Source organism: Gorilla gorilla, chromosome 13, assembly GCF_029281585.2.
Source record: "Gorilla gorilla gorilla isolate KB3781 chromosome 13, NHGRI_mGorGor1-v2.1_pri, whole genome shotgun sequence".
In the NCBI taxonomy this organism is placed as follows: domain Eukaryota; kingdom Metazoa; phylum Chordata; class Mammalia; order Primates; family Hominidae; genus Gorilla; species Gorilla gorilla.
The window spans coordinates 101,770,714-101,789,932 of NC_073237.2; the positions used below are offsets into that span (position 1 = coordinate 101,770,714).

At 37.6% G+C, this 19,219-nt stretch overlaps 1 protein-coding gene across 10 annotated transcripts in view; it reads left to right on the plus strand.

The window, feature by feature from the left end:
* FSD1L (fibronectin type III and SPRY domain containing 1 like) overlaps positions 1 to 19,219 on the plus strand; it is a 95,723-nt gene that overhangs the window by 57,609 nt on the left and 18,895 nt on the right. For 6 of the 10 annotated variants that reach the window (XM_055350374.2, XM_019034263.4, XM_019034260.4 and 3 more), the window contains 3 exons: positions 815 to 1,024; positions 3,040 to 3,138; positions 7,230 to 7,359. In XM_055350374.2, coding sequence (XP_055206349.1) covers positions 815 to 1,024; positions 3,040 to 3,138; positions 7,230 to 7,359 — 439 coding nt within the window. Of the gene's footprint in view, positions 1 to 814; positions 1,025 to 3,039; positions 3,139 to 7,229; positions 7,360 to 8,021; positions 8,055 to 19,219 lie in introns of all 10 variants that reach the window. The other 4 variants (XM_063696638.1, XM_019034261.4, XM_063696635.1 and 1 more) reach the window with 1 other exon arrangement.

A 19,219-nucleotide genomic window follows, 5' to 3' on the forward strand; every position in this document is an offset into this window, starting at 1 on the left:
GCAGTAATGTCATCCACAAAGAGTTTTATTTTTCACTTTATAATTGGTATTTTTCTTGTTTCATTGATATCATTATATAATTTTTCTGCAATTGATGTGATAGAATACATTAATTGATTTCAAATGTTTAACTAGCCTTGCATACCAGGAATAAATCTTTTGAATTCTTTTCTTTAGCAGTAAAATGTTTAAATCTGGTACCTGCTGGACTGCATAGTTTCACCCAGTTCAAACAAGTCCGTATCACTGGAGGACCATGTTCTACATTTGTTATGTCAGTGGATCATGTGTTAATGTTAAAAAGCTATGAAATATGTCTTTCATGGAAAAGAAATTAATGTTCATACATTTTAAATGTGGCTCATTTACTTCAGTTTATTTTAATGAACTGTAGAACTCTTGGGAGAAACATTTAAAAATCCTTAAGTATTTTGCAGGGTTGGGAAGCAAGATTTTAAAATACATTCAAGAGGGAAAATACACTCTTGAATTATTTCAGTCATTATATTCAAAGCAATTCTATTTGTTAATATTGATTTAATTTATATTCTACAGCTATTTGAAATATCAGATTAAAAATATAATGTGTTCAGAAGTAGCAAGTTATTCTCGATTCCTTATCCTTAGTGTGTGTACTTTGAAAGTAGTTATTTTACATTTATGGGCTTTCCTTTTGCTTAATCTGATCTACTTTTGAACAGTTTAAAAGCATAATGAAAAAGCAGTTTGAATGATATAAATGTGATATCAATATTTGATTAGTGTTGTAATAAATGAGGAATGAATGAGTCTTTTTTTTTTTTCTTCTTTGCAGTCCCCAAAGCTCCAGAGATAGATCCAGTAGAGTGTTTGGTGGCAGATAACTCTGTAACAGTGGCTTGGAGAATGCCAGAAGAAGATAATAAGATTGACCATTTTATACTGGAACATAGGAAGACTAATTTTGATGGACTTCCACGTGTAAAGGATGAGCGATGCTGGGAGATAATTGATAATATTAAGGGTACTGAATATACACTATCAGGTAACATGACTGCATTTTAGGACTTTCATTCTCAGAAGATAAATGTATTCTTGAAAAATATTTTGAGTTACTTTAAAGGATAAAGTTTTTAAGTTTCTTTAGTCACACTGAGTTTTTAGATATTCAGTATGGAAGTGATTTTCTCTTGAAACATCAAGGAAACCCTTTTTTTTTTTTTTTTTTTTTTTTTTTAAGACAGGATCTTGTTCTATTATCTCCCAGGCTGGAGTGCAGTGGCGGGACCTTGGCCCACTGCAACCTCCGCCTCCTGGGTTCAAGTAATTCTCCCACCTCAGCTTCCTGAGAAGCTGGGACTATAGGCACGCGCCATCACACTTAGCTAATTTTTGTATTTTTTGGTAGAGACAGGGTTTCACTATGTTGACCAGGCTGGAAACCTTTGTTTTTATTACTTTTGGACATTTGTAACATAGTGAAACAGAATATATGTAAAATATATATGAAGGGATATTCTGAAAACAGTATTTCAGAATAACATTTAATTTTTACCTTGGTTTTCTGACTCTTAAAAAGCTGTTGGTTTTTTAGATGTTCTCAGTACCCATTTCACTGATAATGTAAATACTGTAGCTTTTACTGTTTTAAGATTACCTTCATGTTAATAATTAAAGAAGACCTGTGACTTGGTATAATAATAGAAATTTGTGTTGACCTTTTGAAAGCCTTTATAAGAATGTCTCAATATATAGTGGACTTTGGATATTTGAAATGGCAAAATATTACCTGAGTTGTCCAATGCTTATTACGCATGAGGAGTAATATTAGGATCACCATTACTGAGCAGTTACCATTTATCAGGAGATGGGCTCAAGTGTATTACATATAGTACATCTCATTTAATCAGCATAATACATCTCATTTATCTTTACAACAATTATGAAGTTGGCTTTATTATTTCTGTTCTACAGCTAGAAAACTGAGGCTCAGTCAAGTTGTTGACGGTCCCATAGCTAGTAATTTCTAAACTGAGATTTAGTAATCCAGACTGTACTTCAAAATGTTTGTTAGTAATCTCTGCTTTACTTCCTCTTTAAATTCATTTTCACATAAAAAACGTTTCATAAATATAAAAATTATTTAGGGTGTTCACTTTAAATTGAATATGTTATTGTAAATTGTACCATCTCTCTCTGAGTGAAATACTACTTTTAATGAGGCCTGAAAGGGTACTTTTTAATCACTGGGTTAAAATAACAGTTGATAAACTATATGTGTTTCTTTTGAATAAAATAATAATTAAATCATGATTCCTCTTATTTTGAGCATATCACTCTTTTTTTTTTTTTTTTTGAGACAGAGTTTCACTCTTGTTGTCCAGGCTGGAGTGCAGTTGCGCGATCTCGGCTCACGGCAACCTCTGCCTCCCAGGTCCAAGTGATTCTCCTGCCTCAGCCTCTTGAGTAGCCACGCCCGGCTAATTTTGTATTTTTAGTAGAGACGGGGTTTCTCCATGTTGGTCAGGCAGGTCTCAAACTCCTGACCTCAGGTTCGGGAGTTGGCCTCCCAAAGTGCTGGGATTACAGGCGTGAGCCACTGCGCCCGACCACATATCACTCTTTTTTTTTTTTTTTTTGAGACAGAGTCCTGCTCTGTCGCCCAGGCTGGTGTGCAGTGGCGCGATCTCGGCTAACTGCAAGCTCCGCCTCCCGGGTTCACTCCATTCTCCTGCCTCAGCCTCCCGAGTAGCTGGGACTACAGGCGCCCGCCACCACGCCTGGCTAATTTTTTGTATTTTTAGTAGAGACCGGGTTTCACCGTGTTAGTCAGGGTGGTCTGTATCTCCTGACCTCGTGATCCGCCCACCTGGGCCTTCCAAAGTGCTGGGATTACAGGCGTGAGCCACTGCGCCTGGCCCACATACCACTCTTTTAACAAATTCATACTCTTCCTGAATACAGAGACACGGTTCTTAATGCCTGAAGGCTCATACGCTTACTTTTGGGAATAGAATCCTTTACTGTGCATGTCTGAAAACCATGTTTTCGTTTTTTCAGGCTTAAAATTTGATTCAAAGTATATGAATTTCAGAGTGCGAGCTTGTAACAAGGCTGTGGCTGGAGAGTATTCTGATCCAGTGACTCTAGAGACCAAAGGTGAGAACAGTAGCTCTTTATACAGCATAAAACAAAGCTTAACATCTGAAGTTATTCATAAGTTTGTAACAGGAAGCACTTCATGTGATGTTGAATTACTTCTCTACTTCTCCTAACCTAGCTTTCTCAACAGTAAGAATTTTAAGGGAAAATAGGACTACAGTAGTGGTTTTCATTGGGTTTTCTTATATGATTTTATTTATACAGATAAAATAGACTGAGATGATGGTATTGTATTCTCTGGGAGATGCTTAATTTATAAATTTCAATCTTGTTATAAATAGGTAAGTATCACTGAGATTTGCCCAGAGTTTTCCCATAGAATGGATTATGAATCAGTATTGGGGAAGTATCTGTTTAGTTCAGGTCCTCTCTGTTTTCCTGTATCTTATTGCAACAGTTAACATTTATATAGTTTATTAATGGTTACAAAACACTTTCAATTCTTTATTAGATAATTAAAGTCATCTTGAGAGATCAGTATGCTGGATATTGATACCCATATTGCAGATGAAAAAATAGAGTTTTCATATATTAAATGACTTTCCCATGATCCCTAGACCTAGTTTGGAAAGGTGTGAATAAGAATCCACTTCTGAGTTTTGTGCCAGCCCTTACTATGAGCCTGGAACCTAGGTTCTTCTAGTCTCTGAAAGCAATTGGGGTTTAATGAAAACTCCCTAGAGTAGCAGACTTGAATACAGAGGATTTTTTAGATATTTACCAATTTGAAGGTTATAATGCTGGAGACTTTCCTAGTTGTGAGATGGTTATTGACTGGGTTTAATTCCAGAACCAGACTCTACACATTCTTGTAGGCACTTGGGACTTAAGGCATTCCACTGACCTCTAGTTCATATAGCATTTGAATAGGTTTACCTGCCAGAAATTTGATTGGATTTGGAGGATGACAAAAAAAAATCGTATAATAAAACAAAATATAAGGCCTATAAGTTATTGATGAGACAAACTCAGAAAAATGTTTGCATCACAAAGGTCTGAAATAAAGTCTATCTTGAAGTAATTTGTTTGCATTAGCAGATGTTTCTATTTGAGAACTATAGGTAACTTAGCCAAGGAATGCAGTTAACTCTGTATTACATGTTATCAAACTGAGATGTTATTGTGGTTTCTCTAGAGGTTTTTACCATTTTAAAATAATAGTCATATGTAGGCAGATAATCTTTTCTATATAACTTGAACTGTTTTTAGCCCATCAAGTAAAATTCATTACTATTATTCTTCCTCAAGAGCATCATATTTTTAAAATTTCTTTTGTTTCTTTTCATTTACTGTTCATATTTAATGACCAAAGTTGGACCTAAATGTGGTGAATTATAACTTCTATGCAAATTTCATAGATACAGGAAAATGAATCACTGGCTTGTGGTTTTCTTCCAGCTGGGCTGGCTGCTCCTATTAGCAGTGATTGGATGTTACTGGTCAAACTCTTAATCATGGGGTTTGTAGAGAGAAACTAAGTTGATTCTAGGCCTTTTCAGCACTTCTTCACTGTTGAGTAAACCCTCTGCAGTAGGAATAGACTGAAACTCAACTCTGAGACCCACAAAACAGTGATTCTGACCTTCAGGGAGTTCCAGAATAAGGTTAGACTCCTACATGGCCATGAGTCACAGATTTTCTAGGTTTATTCCATAGCATTAGTGGGGCTACTAATGAGAGTAAGAGCTGCAGAGGAAAAGTCCACATTTTTGCCAATGACACACTGAACAGTTGTTTACCAATTTATTTGGCTTGTTGCAGCCTTTTTCAACCAACCAGTAGAAATTAGGGTACGGACAAAAAACTAGAGAGAAAGGAATAAAGGTGGAGATTAAGTAGTTGAGCCTACCAAAATTTCATATACTTCCACTTAAGGTTCTTGATATGGAAAATAGTGAACATTGTTTACTTCTGCCCTCCAACATATGAAGCACTATTTCTTCTGGCATTGAAATTCTCAGAAGTCATGAGTAATATAAGTTCTTATCACCAGAATATTTAGAGTATATTATTAGTTATTTTCTTGTGAAGGTAAATGATATTAAATTACTAAATCACAAATTATTCTCCAACTTTAATTGATAGCAGCTATGATATAATTTTATAGTACCAAGAAAGCAGCCACTGGCACAAGTTAAACATATGAAACATATCTGTACTCTGATTTTTGGTACTTTGTTTTCACAGACTTAAAGATATGAGAACCAGTATCTAGTTATATTATAGGACTTATACAAGAGATAGGACCTCACTTTTGAGGCTAGTCTTTTTTTTTTTTTAACTATAGAGTGTTATCTCTGTTACATTAGAGGAGCTCTATAACTTAACTGAGGTCCATAAAGGGGTAGTGTCCACAAAGAAAGAGAGATACGAAAATGACACTCCTTAGGCTTGAAATCCATGCCTTTTTGTTTGGATGCTGCAGTATTTAATAAGTATGGTCTTAAGTGGTTTTCAATGGTATATCTATTTTTTTTTTTTTTGCCACCTTTGACACCAGAATTGCTGGTGGCCCTTCTCTCCAGCATAACAAACATTATGGGACAGCCTTAGGATTTCTTCCTTTTTTAAAAAAACAGCCTTAGGATTTTAGCAAGCAGTTGAGAATTGGTGGCACCTTAGAGTTAAATCCAATATTCTTTCTCAAAAATGTAGATGCTCTCACATGCATTACCTAATAGCTCACATATAGATGTTAACTTTATTAAGGCAGTTCATTCTTGGAAATGCAGGGTATAAGTTTTACTTAATCCTAACCTTTTGGTAACCTGTCTATTAAGGAATTCTATTTCTGTTTTTACTAAAAAGCTGCATGATTGCTGCATTATCTCTTTTTTCTGTAAGTTCATTTCTGTTTAAATGCAGATTTTGAAAGCTGTGAACTTCCTTGTACTGTATGACATTTACTGGAAGCTCTGTGGTCAGTAGATTTGTATTCAGAATGTTGCTTCATAAATAAAAAACAATGAACAATAGCTCCAATGCATAGTTGAAATTAAAGTGCTCTTTACAGAACAGTAGGGGATAAAAGGATTATTGATTCATTAGGTAAACAGTTATGTATCATGAAACAAAATAAACCTATAGAGAGTCATAGTTCACAGACACACTGAAGCCTTAGCTAAATTAAGTAATATCCATAAGTGAAATAGGGTTTTGTAAAGGGATACTGTATTTCTTAATATATACTAGAAGTTTGAACCTTTGGAGGGAAATAGAACTAACAGGCAGATTAGTTAGTAACCGTGTAATAGCTGATACCTTGCACGATAGAGATTCCGAGAGTTATATTTTAAGATAAAAGGAATGGTGGGATTAGCCATGAATCAGTACATTCTAATGATTTACCCTCAATTTCCAAGGAGAGAAGCTTATACCTTGCTTCACTGATTTCCTAAATTCCTAAAGCAGTTCTGAGTAAGTCTTGTGAAAAGTATAGTTAATTCCTCAAAATATTAAATAATCTGGAAGTCATAGTTTTATGGTTTTTTTTTTTAAATTTATGTGGTCCCTTTTCCCTCTGTACTCTTCGTCATGTAAATTATCTATCAGCTGGGCCAGTTTCCTTGTTCTGCCATCACGGCCTCAGTTTCTCTATGTTTGCCTTACTTTGAAACTGACAGTTTAGGTATGAAATTATTAAATATTAGAGTATCAGAGAAAATGTGTATGCCAGGTTCTATAATTTTTTACACTATGTAATTTTATCCTTCTCCTTAATTCTTCCAGTTCCCCTTCCTATTTAGTCATAACAGTCAACTGATATCCTAATAACAGGAAATTTAGGTTACTGTGTACTCACTGAGATTTTAGTAGAATGAACAGGAGAAATGTCAGTGACCATGCAAGTACATTGTATTTGGTTGGTGTATAGGATATATAGAGAAGAATAATGGGAAATCAGATAAGAATTATAAATTATAGCCTGATTGTTGAGGACTTTAAGTGCTAGGATTATGAATTTGAACTTTGTTTTCTGTATTCAGTATTGAATTGATTGAGTAGGAAAATAATGTGGTGATAGCTGTGTTTCAGAAAGTGGAGATATGCTATATTTTAAAAATATATTTAAATATTATCTTGAATAGCACTTAACTTCAATTTGGATAACTCCTCATCCCATTTGAACCTGAAAGTTGAAGATACATGTGTAGAGTGGGATCCTACTGGAGGAAAAGGTCAAGAAAGTAAAATTAAAGGAAAAGAGAACAAGGGCAGGTAAGCTAGGCCATTAAATCTGCCATGTGGACAAATGCTTGTACACTGGTTCTTATTTAACAATAACTTTTATTGAAATTCTTAGTCAATATACGTATGAGAGTTACAGTATATTAGTAACACCAAAGTGGAGAATATAATACTATTTGTCAGTAGTTTAATAGGTCATTAACATTTTTTATTACTTTTTTTTAGTTTCATCCCTAATCCTCTTACACATTTTCATTTCAGTATTCCATTTCTTTAAAGTTATATATACAGCAACTTGAATTGCTTAGAAGAAGTTTCTAGTATAATTCCTGAATTTTAGACTTATAGATCACCTATCTTACCTGCAGGTCTGGTCTGCACTAAATGACAGCATTTAATAGGTACAACCCTAGGGTCTTGCCTCTGATCAGCAACACAATGAACCTAAGAGGCAGGTTCAAGGACCTTTTGTTATTGTCATAACTAACTTATTTAAATAAAGTCAAAGCATGGGAGCCTCTTTCTTTTTTAATAGAAGAAATTTTTGCTCAAACTGAATATAAATGCCATTGTGAGTTACAGTAATGAACCCCCAAAAATTCCTCAGCAGGCCTTTAATCTGATTTCATTATAAGCTGTTAAATTTAAGTTGTAAAACAGTTTCTTAACAGTTCCCTGTTTTTATCTGACAGTGTCCATGTTACTTCACTGAAGAAACATACAAGGTGATGATCTATGTCTGTCTAGTTCTAGGACTTAGTATAATCTAGCTTGGCTGATTAAAAAAACTTTAATTTTATCTTTTAACCAATAAGCAGAAGCCATTGCGGCAGCCTTCATAAGCTAAAATACTGCTCTGTGTAGACTGTATTGGTAGCTTATGTTTTGAATTTACATTGTAGTGTGCTGCATATTATTTGGATTATATTGTATACGGTAACACAATAAGCTCTGCTTTAAAGTCTTTCTTGAATTTTTTTCCCTTATCTGATTTATTTTTCTGCTTTTACTCATACCTGGCATCTTTCTTGTTGTACTGAATAATATTCGTTAGTCTAACATTATAGCTTCGCTTTTATTTGTATTTGACACACAGCAGGTTTGAAGAGTTCTCTGTTTTATAATAATTAGGCAGTTTCAGGAGCAACAAGGATAAAAAATAAAGGCCATTGCTAAAATTATCAAGACAGTTCCAGAAAGATGAATTGTTTCAATTTGCATGAGTAATAATGTGCTTATTTGAAGATACTACATATCTTTACTGGAAACCAGAATGTGTTCTCTTTTCAAAATTATCTTCCTCTTATTTTCAGTTTATGTACTTGTTATTGGTAAAAGTGATTTTATAGTGTATTATAAATTGGAAAATGCTGAATTTAATAGTCTATGAATAGACTACATATTTATGATTTAAGGTTATATTATTTCTCCCTTCCTACTTTTTAAGAGTATTTTACGTATAGGCTACTTGTCGAATGTTATATGCATTTATATATTCTTTCCATAAATATTTGTTCGCTGTAGGATGTCTGCTGGATGTTATAGGATTTATAGGGACAAACACTGTCTCTGCTTTCAAGAAATTTGCCCTAACTTATGTAGATGAGATGTATGTACAAGTAGCAATAATGCAAGGTAGACATATGTAGAATTGTAAGTGTGAATAAAGGTATTCAGAGGAAGAAAGATGCCCAGAGCTGCCAGATGTTGAGGTGGTTAGGTAGGATAGCCAAACTAAAGGTAATAATCAAGCCTTTATTGATTTGCTGTGATAGTATAAGCAAGAGGCCACAAAGGAAAGAGTATCCACTACCCCAGTGTTCAATTTTTCCCAACAGAATGGCACTGGGTGAAGGTCATGTAAATCAACACAGATCACAAGTAGTGGATCTTCTCACTGCCAGCAAGCCCCAAACAAAAAGGTTCCTGCTAGTTTATGGGCCTGAGAGTCAAGAAGGTGGGGAGTGAGGGGCTAAAATGGGAAAGATACTAAAACAGAGTGGAGAAAAGTGTTTTCAGACCATCACTCCTCCCCTGACCTCTGCCCTAAAGCAGTTTTACGCAGAGACACCTGAAAAGCAACTCAGCCTATGGCCTCCCTCCAGTAAGGGGACCTCTGAATAGAGGTGCCTAGGGTAGGATTGCAGATACGGTGTATGATCATGGTGGGGAGAAGAGTGGAATTGCAGCTCTCTCTCGAAACTACAGTGCACTAGCTGTGCACCAAGTCTGGTGCGAGAAGGGCAGCTCACCCTACCCTGTGCCCCCACCCTGCCTCATCAACGCCCGCCTACGCTTGGGCCTGAAAGATCACACACAGGGCACATGCGCGTCACTAGACAGCACGGCTGTCTTCTTTCCAGGAGAATTTCCCAAGGACTGCTGGCTGGAAGCTTGTGGCTAATGTGGAGCTGACCGTAGTTTGCCAAATTAAGAAAACGCGCCAGGCATTCTTAGGAAGAAAGATGTGCCGGATTTGATCTTTAAGATGGCTAAATAGGAACAGCTCCAGTCTGCAGCTCCCAGCAAGATAGACGCAGAAGGCAGGTGATTTCTGCATTTCCAACTGGGGTACCCGGTTCATCTCATTGGGACTGGTTGGACAGTGGGTGCAGCCCATGGAGGGCGAGCTGAAGCAGGGTAGAGTGTTGTCTCACCCAGGAAGTGCAAGGGGTCAGGGAATTTTCTCCCCTACCCAAGGGAAGCCATGAGGGACAGAGCCTGAGGAACGGTGCACTCCGGTTCAGATACTGCACTTTTCCCATAGTCTTTACAACCTGCAGACGAGGAGATCCCCTCTGGTGCCTACCCCACCAGGGCCCTGGTTTCAGGCACAAAACTGGGTGGCTGTTTAGGCAGACACCAAACTAGCTGCAGAAGGTTTTTTTTTTTTTTTTTTTCCATACCCCAGTGGCGCCTGGAACACCAGTGAGACAGAACCATTCATACCTTTGGAAAGGGATGCTGAAACCAGGGAGCCAAGTGGTCTGGCTCAGCGGGTCCCACCCCCATGGAACCCAGCAACCTAAAATCCACTGGCTTGAAATTCTTGCTGCCAGCACAGCAGCAGTCTGAGATTGACCTGGGACGCTATAGCTTGGTCGGGGGAGGGGCGTCTGCCACTGCTGAGGCTTGAGTAGGTGGTTTTCCCCTCATAGTGTAAACAAAGCTGCTGGGAAGTTCGAACTGGGTGGAGCCCACTGCAGCTCAGCAAGGCCACTGTGGCCAGACTGCCAGATTTCTCCTCTCTGAGCAGGCCATCTCTGAAAAAAAGGCACCAGCCTCAGTCAGGGACTTATAGATAAAACCCCTATCTCCCTGGGACAGAGCCCCTGGGGGAAGGGGCAGCTGTGGGTGCAGCTTTAGCGACTTAAACATTCCTGCCTGACAGCTCTGAAGAAAGCAGCGGACCTCCAAGCACAGAGTTCAAGCTCTGCTAAGGGTCAGACTGCCTCCTCAAGTGGGTCCTTGACCCCCGTGAATCCTGACTGAGAGACACCTCCCAGTAGGTGCCGATAGATACCTCATACAGGAAAGCTCTGGCTAGCATCTGGCAGGTGCCCCTCTGGGACGAAGCTTCCAGAGGAAAGAACAGGCAGCAGTCTTTGCTGTTGTGCAGCCTCCGCTGGTGATACCCAGGCCAACAGGGTCTGGAGTGGACCTCCAGCAAACTCCAGCAGACCTGCAGCAGAGGGGCCTGACTGTTAGAAGGAAAACTAACAAACAGAAAGGAATAGCACATCCACTCAAAGACCCCATCCGAAGGTCACCAACATCAAATACAGAAGGTAGACACATCCACAAAGATGGGAGAAACCAGCGCAAAAAGGCTGAAAATTCCAAAAGCCAGAATGCCTGTTGTCCTCCAAAGGATCACAGCTCCTTGCCAGCAAGGGAACAAACCTGGATGGAGAATGAGTTTTACGAATTGACAGAAGTAGACTTCAGAAGGTGGGTAATAACAAACTCCTCCAAACTAAAGGAGCATGTTCTAACCCAATGCAAGGAAGCTAAGAACCTTGAAAAAAGGTTAGATGACTTGCTAACTAGAATAACCAGTTTAGAGAAGAATATAAATGACCCGATGGAGCTGAAAAACACAGCATGAGAACTTCGTGAAGCAAACAAAAGTATCAATAGCTGTATCAATCAAGTGGAAGAAAGGATATCAGAGATTGAAGATCAACTTAATGAAATAAAGCGAGAAGACAAGATTAGAGAAAAAAGAATAAAAGGGAATGAACAAAGCCTCCAAGAAATATGGGACTGTGTGAAAAGACCAAATCTACATTTGATTGGTGTACCTGAAAGTGATGGGGAGAATGGAACCAAGTTGGAAACACTCTTCAGGGTATTATCCAGGAGAACTTCCCTAACCTAGCAAGACAGGCCAACATTCAAATTCAAGAAATACAGAGAGCACCACAAACATACTCCTCAAGAAGAGCAACCCCAAGAAACCTAATTGTCAGATTCACCTAGGTTGAAATGAAGGGCAGCCAGAGAGAAAGGTTGGATTACCCACAAAGGGAAGCCCATCAGACTAACAGCAGATCTCTCTGCAGAAACCCCACAAGCCAGAAGAGAGTGGGGGCCAATATTCAACATTCTTAAAGAAAAGAATTTTCAACCCAGAATTTCATATCCAGCCAAACTAAGCTTCATAAGTGAAGGAAAAATAAAATACTTTACAGACAAGCAAATGCTGAGATATTTTGTCAGCACCAGGCCTGCCTTACAAGAGCTCATGAAGGAAGCACTAAACATGGAAAGAACCATCGGTACCAGCCACTGCAAAAACATACCAAATTGTAAAGACTATCGACACTATGACGAAGCTGCATCAACTAACAGGCAAAATAACCAGCTAGCATTATAATGACAGGATCAAGTTCACACACAACAATATTAACCTTAAATGTAAACGGGCTAAGTGCCCCAATTAAAAGACACAGACTGGCAAACTGGATAAAGAGTCAAGACCCATCAGTATGCTATATTCAGGAGACCCATCTCACATGCAAAGACAAACATAGGCTCAAAATAAAGGGATGGAGGAATATTTACGAAGCAAATGGAAAGCAGAAAAAAGCAGGAGTTGCAACCCTAATCTTTGATAAAACAGACTTTAAACCAACAAAGATCAAAAGAGACAAAGAAGGGCATTACATAATGGTAAAGGGATCAATGCATCAAGAAGAGCTAACTATCCTAAACATATATGCACCCAACACAGGAGCACCCAGATTCATAAAGCAAGTTCTTAGAGACCAACAAAGAGAATTAGACTCCCATACAGTAATAGTGGGAGACTTTAACATCCCACTGTCAATATTAGACAGATCAATGAGACAGAAAATTAACAAGGATATTCAGGACTTGAACTCAGCTCTGGATCAAGTGGACGTAATAGACATCTATAGAACTCTCCACCCGAAATCAACAGAATATACATTCTTCTCAGCACCTCGTCACACTTATTCTAAAATTGACCACATAATTGGAAGTAAAACACTCCTCAGCAAATGCAAAAGAATGGAAATCATAACAGTCAGTCTCTCAGACCACACTGCAATCAAATTAGAACTGAAGATTAAGAAACTCACTTAAAACCACACAACTACGTGGAAACTGAACAACCTGCTCCTGAACGACTACTGGGTAAATAACGAAATGAAGGCAGAAATAAAGATGTTCTTTGAAACCAATGAGAACAAAGACACAGTGTACCAGAATCTCTGGGACACATTCAAAGCAGTGTGTAGAGGGAAATTTATAGCACTAAATGCCCACAAGAGAAAGCAGGAAAGATCTAAAATTGACATACTGACATGAAAATGAAAAGAACTAGAGAAGCAACAGCAAACAAATTCAAAAGCTAGCAGAAGACAAGAAATAACTAAGATCAGAGCAGAACTGAAGGAGATAGAGACACTAAAAACCTTTAAAAAAATTAATGAATCCAGGAGCTGGTTTTTTGAAAAGATCAACAAAATAGACCACTAGCCAGACTAATAAAGAAGAAAAGAGAGAAGAATCAAATAGATGCAATAAAAAATGATATAGGGGATATCACCATTGATCCCACAGAAATACAAACTACCATCAGAGAATATTATAAACACCTCTATGCAAATAAACTAGAAAATCTAGAATGGATCAATTCCTGGGCACATACACCCTCCCAAGTCTAAACCAGGAAGAAGTCGAATCCCTGAATAGACCAATAACAAATTCTGAAATTGAGGCAGTAATTAATAGCCTAGCAACCAAAAAAAGTCCAGGACCAGACAAACTCACAGCCAAATTCTACCAGAGGTACAAAGAGGAGCTGGTGTCATTCCTTCTGAAACTATTCCAAACAATAAAAAAAGACAAACTCCTCCCTAACTCATTGTATGAGGCCAGCATCATCCTGATACCAAAACCTGGCAGAGACACAACAAAAAAAAATTTCAGGCCAATATCCCTGATGAACATTGATGCGAAAATCCTCAATAAAATACTGGCAAACCGAACCCAGCAGCACATCAAAAAGCTATCCACCACAATCAAGTTGGCTTCATCCTTAGGATGCAAGGCTGGTTCAACATATAGAAATCAATACATATAATCCATCACATAAACAGATCCAATGACAAAAACCACATGATTATCTCAATAGATGCGGAAAAGGCCTTTGACAAAATTCAACTCCCCTTCATGCTAAAAACTCTCAATAAACTAGGTATCGATGGACTGTATCTCAAAATAATAAGAGCTGTTTATGCAAACCCACAGCCAGTATCATACTGAATGGGCGAAAACTGGAAGCATTCCCTTTGGAAACCGGCACAAGACAAGGATGCCCTCTCTCACCACTCCTACTCAACATAGTATTGAAAGTTCTGACCAGGGCAATCAGGCAAGAGAAAGAAATAAAGCGTATTCAAATAGGAAGAGAGGAAGTCAAATTGTCTCTGTTTGCAGATGACATGATTGTATATTTAGAAAACCCCATCTTTTCAGCCCAAAATCTCCTTAAGCTGATAAGCAACTTCAGCAAAGTCTCAGGATACAAAATCAATATGCAAAAATCACAAACATTCCTATACCCCAATAACAGGCAAACAGAGAGCCAAATCATGAGTGAGCTCTTATTCACAACGGCTACAAAGAGAATAAAGTACGTAGGAATACAACTTACAAGGGATGTGAAGGACATCTTCAAGGGGAACTACAAACCACTACTCAAGGAAATGAGGACACAAACAAATGGAAAAACATTCCATGCTCATGGATAGGAACAATCAATATCGTGAAAATGGCCATACTGCTCAAAGTAATTTATAGATTCAATGCTATTCCCATCAAGCTACCATTGACTTTCTTCACAGAATTGGACAAAGCTACTTTAAACTTCATATGGAACCGCCCGCATAGTGAAGACAATCTTAAGCAAAAAGAACAAAGCTAGAGGCATCATGCTACCTGACTTCAAACTATACTACAAGGCTACAGTAACCAAAACAGCATGGCACTGGTACCAAAACAGATACATAGACCAATGGAACAGAACAGAGACCTAAGAAATAAAACCACACATCTACAACCATCTCATCTTTGACAAACCTGACACAAACAAGCAATGGGGAAAAGATTCCCTATTTAATAAATGATGTTGGGAGAACTGGCCAGTTTCAGAAAACTGAAACTGGACCCCTTCCTTACACCTTACACAAAAATCAACTCAAGATGGATTAAAGACTTAAAGATAAGACCTAAAACCATAAAAGTCCTGGAAGAAATCCTAGGCAATACCATTCAGGACATAAGCATGGGCAAAGACTTCATGTCTAAAATACCAAAAGCAATGGCAACAAAAGCCAGAATTGACAAATGGAATCTAATTAAACTAAAGAGCTTCTGCACAGCAAAAGAAACTGTCATCAGAGTGAACAGGCAACCTACAGAATGGGAGAAAATTTTTGCAATCTATCCATCTGACAAAGGGCTAATATCCAGAATCTACAAAGAACTTAACCAAATTTACAAGAAAAAAACAACCCCATCGAAAAGTGGGCAAAGGATATGAACGGACACTTATCAAACATATGCTAACAAAGATATAAAAAAAATGCTCATCATCACTGGTCATTAGAGAAATGAAAATCAAAACCACCATGAGATACCATCTCACGCCAGTTAGAATGGCGACCATGAAAAAGTCAGGAAACAACAGATGCTGGAGAGGATGTGGAGAAATAGGAACTGTTCTACACTGTTGGTGGGAGTGTAAATTAATTAGTTCAACCATTGTTGAAGACAGTGTGGCGATTCCTCAAGGATCTAGAACTAGAAATATCATTTGGCCCAGCAATCCCATTACTGGGTATATACCCAAAGGATTTATAAATCATTCTACTATAAAGTCACATGCACACATATGTTTATCGGGTGACAATTCACAATAGAAAGCCTTGGAACCAATTCAAATGTCCATCAATGATAGACTGGATAAAGAAAATGTGGCACATATACACCATGGAATACTACACAGCCATAAAAAAGGATGAGTTCATGTCCTTTGCAGGGACATTGATGAAGCTGGAAACCATCATTCTCAGAAACTATGACAAGAACAGAAAACCAAACACCACGTGTTCTCACTCATAAGTGGGAGTTGAACAATGAGAACGCATGGACACAGGGAGGGGAACATCACACATGGGGCCTGTCGGGGTGGGGGTCTAGAGGTGGAATAGCATTAGGAGAAATTCCTAAGGTAGGTGACCGGTTGATGAGTGCAGCAAACCACCATGACACATGTATATCTATGTAACAAAACTGCACATTCTGCACATGTACCCCAGAACTTTAAGTATAATAATATTAAAAAAAAGAGAGAAAAAAAATCACACACAGGATTTGGGCCTGGAGCTAGAGTCCTGAGACAGGTTATTTAACCTGTTAGAATTTGGGGGACTTTCATTAAAGAAGTGGTATTTAGGCTGGTTCTGGAGCAAGTGGGAAAATGTATGGTTGTTAGACTTGCAGTGAAAGGCGGAACAGCCATAGCAAAGGCACTGAAGCAGATGGTGTGAGTTTAAACATTTTGACTGGCATATTTAGCTATATAGTGCTCTCTAGGAGTTAGAAGGCTGGAAAGGCAGATTAGGACTAAATCAAGAACCAGAATGTCATGCTAAGTCGTTTGTAAGTAGCATAGAAGTAAATGATGATTTTTAAATAGAGGAATCAGAGTTAGCTTTATCTTGTAATAATGAAAAAGATGAATTGGACAGTAAAGAAATTATTTGGGAAGCTGGTAAAACAATCCAGACTAGAGGTAGCTGAAGAGCCTTACTTAAATTCAGATAGTTAAGTGGCCAGGGTGTCCTTTAGGGAAGTGGGGTGAGGGAGGGGTTGGGAGGAGATCATGCTTGACATAAAACTTATTATAGGTTGTTTCTTGCAAAAGTGACTTAGGATTGGAAGTCTGGAATGCTGCAATGGAAGAGTTTTCCTTACTTAACTTTTCTCTGAAATTAAACTGCCAATGTCAATAGTTATGTCTGTTTTTCTTTTCTCCATGCTTCCCTTTATTTCTTTACTACTGGTAAGTTACAAATTTTTAAAAATTGTTTTTCTGTTATCAAAAGAGCTCTTAATACATTTTGAAGGAGTGCTAAGTGAAATTTTTCTCTTTATTTGTATGACGTTCACTTTCTATTTGTTGCCCTGAGTTACTTGGGAAATATTTTTCAGAATGCATGTTTCCTCTCAGCAGACACTCTGACCACCAGTTGGGGAGGCAAACTATCAGTGTATTTTGAAAAAGTTTCCTGATTGTTTCTGAATCTGCTGTGCCTTTTTAATTGACAATCATTGATTTATTACAAAATGCCAAAGGCCTTTGTTTTTTCAATTTAGTACTTTGGCTCAGGAAGATACAGGTGGTCCTTAATTGTTAGTATCACATACTCTATTTACTCAGCTGAGCTCATTCTAGTCAGATATTGTACACCTACTCTGTACTGAGGATACAGAGATGAGATGTGGTTCCTAGCAAGTTAGTTCCCTTCCCTCAGCTACTCCATAGCCAAGTTCCTCACTTGCCGTAACCAACAAGCGCTAAGCATGCCGTATGATAGATTTGTAAAGCCTGTCTTTTCATCACCCTTTTAATCCCTACTCCTTGATAGAGGAGTTTTGCTTTGTTTTACCTCAGTGGCTCCTAGCCCAGATGAACAGCAAAATCCTGAAATTCTTAATTTAAAAACCAGACATGTGTTTCTCAAGCCTACCCTCCAGTATCTGATTTAGTAGTTTATGGTAAGTCCTGGTAATTTGCATTTTTAAAAGGTCCCCAAGTGATTCTGATGTGCAGCTGGGTTGAAGAACCACTGGTTTGGTTCATTTAATTCCTCCTCACTCCTGATTACACATTTACTTTAACCTCTCATCTCCTTTCATTTCATTCTTACCTAGTTACCCAAAACAAAATCTTGTTGACTTTCTTTGCTCTGTTTCTCAGCTGAATAGCAACCATAGTCATGATTGTTAATGGTAAGATAGTACTAGCAATATTAAAAAGCACTGGGGCTTAAAGTGAAGTTAGATATAATGAAGAGCTAGTGTTCTCAGGTTATTGTATCCCATCTTCCTTCTCTAGTTACAAAAGTAATTTTTCACAAATACTGACATGATTAATTAAAACTGTGTTCATTTTTGTATAGTTACCAATATTTGCAGTTGAATAACTTGGGTGGAGGAAGATTAATATGCAGTCAATTTCTGAATTGGTGACTTGATGAATTGGGTAATCTTTGGTGACCTCTGCACTCATTTTTTCTAGGGGAGAATGTACTTTCATTTCAGATAATGTCACATGAACTTTTGGAGAATAACTGTCAACCACAGGAAGTTCTTTTATTATATAGGTGTTCTGGAGACCTAAAAGCTTTTTTGTTATAATTTATATACCGTGTTGAAACAATTTTACTTTCGCCCTCTTCCTTTTCATGTCTTCTTTTAATGTTGCATCTGAAACATTGTTTTTTCACCTCTTTTTAAGAAAAGCAACAGCATGGTTTCTTTCATGAAATGTTTCCAGAAGCCTAATCCAAAAAGAGAAAAGTATAGCTGGTTAAAGGAGGGAGGAAGCCCTAAAGCTGGCTTCTTCCCAAAGTACCTCTGTGGCATCTGTGGATTCCCTTGAGTTCAGCACATGGTTTAAACACCATTGATTTCAAGAGTGTTTGCCCCTTACAAGATCAGGAAAATAGAGCTGCATGTACTATTTTTTTAAACTTTGAGGCAAATGTAATGTTATCTTTTCTCCTGAGCTTAAGATAAAGCTTTTGAAAACATACAGACCTTTTGTGATTGGGCTTTTAACATTCTCTATCAGCTTGTATAAAATGAATCAGAAAGAAAATTATGATACAGTTCTTTTTTCCTGAGTTATCAGTTGACAATGTTTGCAGTTTTACTTTCTTACTATACTAGTTAATGACTCTTACAAGTATTGTATAAGATCAGCTTAGAATACATGTTCATCTCAAACCTTGAAGAAGTGAAAACATATATTTTTGTTATTCAGAATAAAGAGTATAAATGTTTAATAATTTTTATTTGTTTCTATCCTTCATTTTGGAGATCTCAACAACTATTCTGGAATTTTCCCCCCTCACGTTCTGTTTTGCTGTCCCCGTACCCAATAGCAAGAAACTACTGCCTACCTTAGCACAAGTTTCACAGAAATTTTAATCTACCTATCCACATTCAGCTTTGTTCATGCTATCTGTTCAAACAGAACTTATAGTCAGTTTTTAGTTGTCTTTTTAAAGAAACATCTTTACACAAAGGACCTTTGAAATCCCTTGGGAAGAATTAAACTAAGTCATGT